The 2,484-nt window shown below is 52.3% G+C and overlaps 1 protein-coding gene across 1 annotated transcript in view; it reads left to right on the top strand.

Moving 5' to 3' along the window:
• Positions 1–1,684: 1,684 nt before the first annotated feature.
• The window catches only part of NEMF (nuclear export mediator factor), a gene marked incomplete at its 5' end in the record, with an annotated part of 19,481 nt that continues 18,681 nt past the window's right edge, over positions 1,685–2,484 (top strand). Inside the window, 2 exon segments of the mRNA XM_009081693.1 lie at positions 1,685–1,753; positions 2,067–2,169. Of these exon segments, the coding sequence (XP_009079941.1) occupies positions 1,685–1,753; positions 2,067–2,169 (172 nt within the window).

The raw sequence follows: 2,484 nt of genomic DNA, 5'->3' as shown, positions 1-2,484 counted from the left end.
CCGGGGCTAGTACGGGGCCTGGCACTGGGCCTGGCTCTGGCTCGGGTCTGGGTCTAGGTCCTGGTACTGGGCCTGGCCCTGGCTTTATCTTGGTCCTGTTTCTAGTTCTGGTTCTGGTCCTGCTTCTGCCCCAGTCCTGGCACTGGTCTGACTCCTGGTGCTAGTCCTGGCTCTGGTCCTGGCACTAATCCTGACAGTGGTCTTGGCACTGGTCCTGGTCCTGGCCTGATCGTGGTCCTGGCACTGCTCCCTGCCCTTGTCCTGGTCCTGGTCTGGGTCCTTGTCCATGTCCTGTTCCTGGCCCTTTGCTGGCCTCTCCTGCATGTCCCTGTGTCTCTTGTACTGGAGAGCTCATCCCTGGGGTCTGGGTCCCTGTCCACCTCCTGTTCCTGGCACTGGTTCTGGCCTGATACTGGTCCTGGTCCTGGTCTGGGGCCTGGCGCTGCCACTAGTGCTGGTCCTGCTGTGGGTCCTGACCTGGCCCTGCTCCTGCACCTGGCCCATCTCTCGTGCCCCTTCATGGCCCCAGGGCAGTGTGTGGCTCTGCCCCTCAGCACTGGCACTGCCTGCTTAGCTCTGCTAACCCCCTCAGCTACTCTGCACTGCCCTGGGTGCCTGAGCCCTGCCCTGCCCTACCCCGGGTGGTTCCAGCAACACACAGACTCTGGCACAGCCTTAGGGATCGCCGTGTTTTGGTGGATGGTGGGTTGTCCCCTCCTTCCGTGTCTGATGCTGCCTGTGGGGCCTCCAGCACATCTCCCACTGAGTCCTCTCTGCTGCCACACCATCCGGGAAGAGCCTGGTGGTGCTTTTGTCCCTCCTCGTGTCCTGCTCCTGTCCCCCAGGAGCTCCCTGGAGAGCAGCTGAGTGTTTCCCTGCTCCTGTTTGCATGGGGAAGGTGCTGTCATAGGATCACAGAATCCCAGAGTGATTTGGGTTGGAAAGACCTTAAAGCTCATCCCATTCCACCTCCTGCCATGGGCAGGGTCACCTTGCACTAGCCCAGATTGCTCCAAGCCCCATCCAACCTGGCCTGGAACACTCCCAGGGATGGAGCAGCCACAGCTGCTCTGGGTAACCTGTGCCAGTGTCTCACCACTCTCACAGTCAGGAATTCCTTCCCAATATCCCATCTATCCCTGCCCTCTCTCAGTGGGAAGCCATTCCCTCTTGTCCTGTCACTCAAGTTCCTTGTCCCAAGTCCCTCTGCAGCTCTCTTGGAGCCCCTTTAGGCACTGGAAGGGGCTCTAAGTTCTCCCTGGAGCTTCCCCAGGCTGAACAATACACCCGAGTGGGAAGATCTGCTCCTCCTGTGGAGCTGTGACACACTTCTGGTATCCAGGGCAATCTGCATATCCAACCTCACTCTGAGCTGGCAGCTCCAGGGTCTGGCTACTTGCAGCTGGGGTGTTCACAGTGGATGTTCTTCCACTGTAAATGCACTTTTATCCATTAATAGCAATTTCTCCATTTCTTAATTCCTCTTTCTTACTAGCAATTTCTCCATGGTTGTTGCTTCCAGCTCATTCCATTAATATTCCTTTGCCACCTCTTCGGTTTCTGCCTCCTAATTCATCATAACTTGCCCTCCTGTATATTTAAATCATCACTAGGATTTTTTTCAGCTACTTGTGTGGCTTCTGCATTGGATTCTCTAAGGCATTCTGTGTTTTCCCTTTGGCAGCTTGTTGGGAATGAGAGTGAACAACGTTTATGATGTGGATAACAAGACATACCTCATTCGCCTCCAAAAGTAAGAGCTTGGGATTTCTATATATGAATATGAGATTTTTGTACCTGTGGTAATTCCTGTTGATGGAAATGTGACTGTTCTGACTAGTTTTCAGTTAAATTCCATTGTTTTTGGATAAAATGCAGTGATTTTCCCCAAAAAAACTCTTGGGAAATGGGATATGAAGCGTGAAACTGCAGAGAGCACTCTGTGCACTAGTGGGTGGTGGAGGGTTGGCTGCTCATGTGGCAAGTGCCTTTGGAATCATAGAATATGCTGAGCTGGAAGGGATTCCACAAGGATTTGGAGTCCAGCTCCTTCATTTTGCCCACAGACCTGACTGCAAGGCCACACTGCTGCTGGAATCTGGGATCCGCATCCACATGACAGAGTTCGAGTGGCCAAAGAACATGATGCCCTCAAGCTTTGCAATGAAGGTAAACTCACCTTCAGGTTCCTTTTCAATAAGGTGGCTGGAAGTCAGGAAGGAATGTTCATGGTCTGTCCTTGGAGATTAGAAAATAGTGGATTTTCCCAGTGAATCCTGATCAAACAGGTGACTGAAAACAAGGGAAGGGGAAACGTGGATGTGGGGTCACATTGTTGATGTTCAGTGCCTGAAACAGTGGATATTAAAATGTGTAAAGACTAATATTAACCAGCTGGATGTTTCCTGCACCACCCAGACCCTTTGGAATTTTGTTCCAGCAAATTCCATGTCATTGCAGTTGGATTGTCTGAATTTTTAGGCC

Source organism: Acanthisitta chloris, unplaced genomic scaffold (assembly GCF_000695815.1).
Source record: "Acanthisitta chloris isolate BGI_N310 unplaced genomic scaffold, ASM69581v1 scaffold22959, whole genome shotgun sequence".
NCBI classification, from domain to species: Eukaryota; Metazoa; Chordata; class Aves; order Passeriformes; family Acanthisittidae; genus Acanthisitta; species Acanthisitta chloris.
Note: the sequence above shows the minus strand (reverse complement) of the source record. Positions and strands in the feature narration are given on the sequence as shown.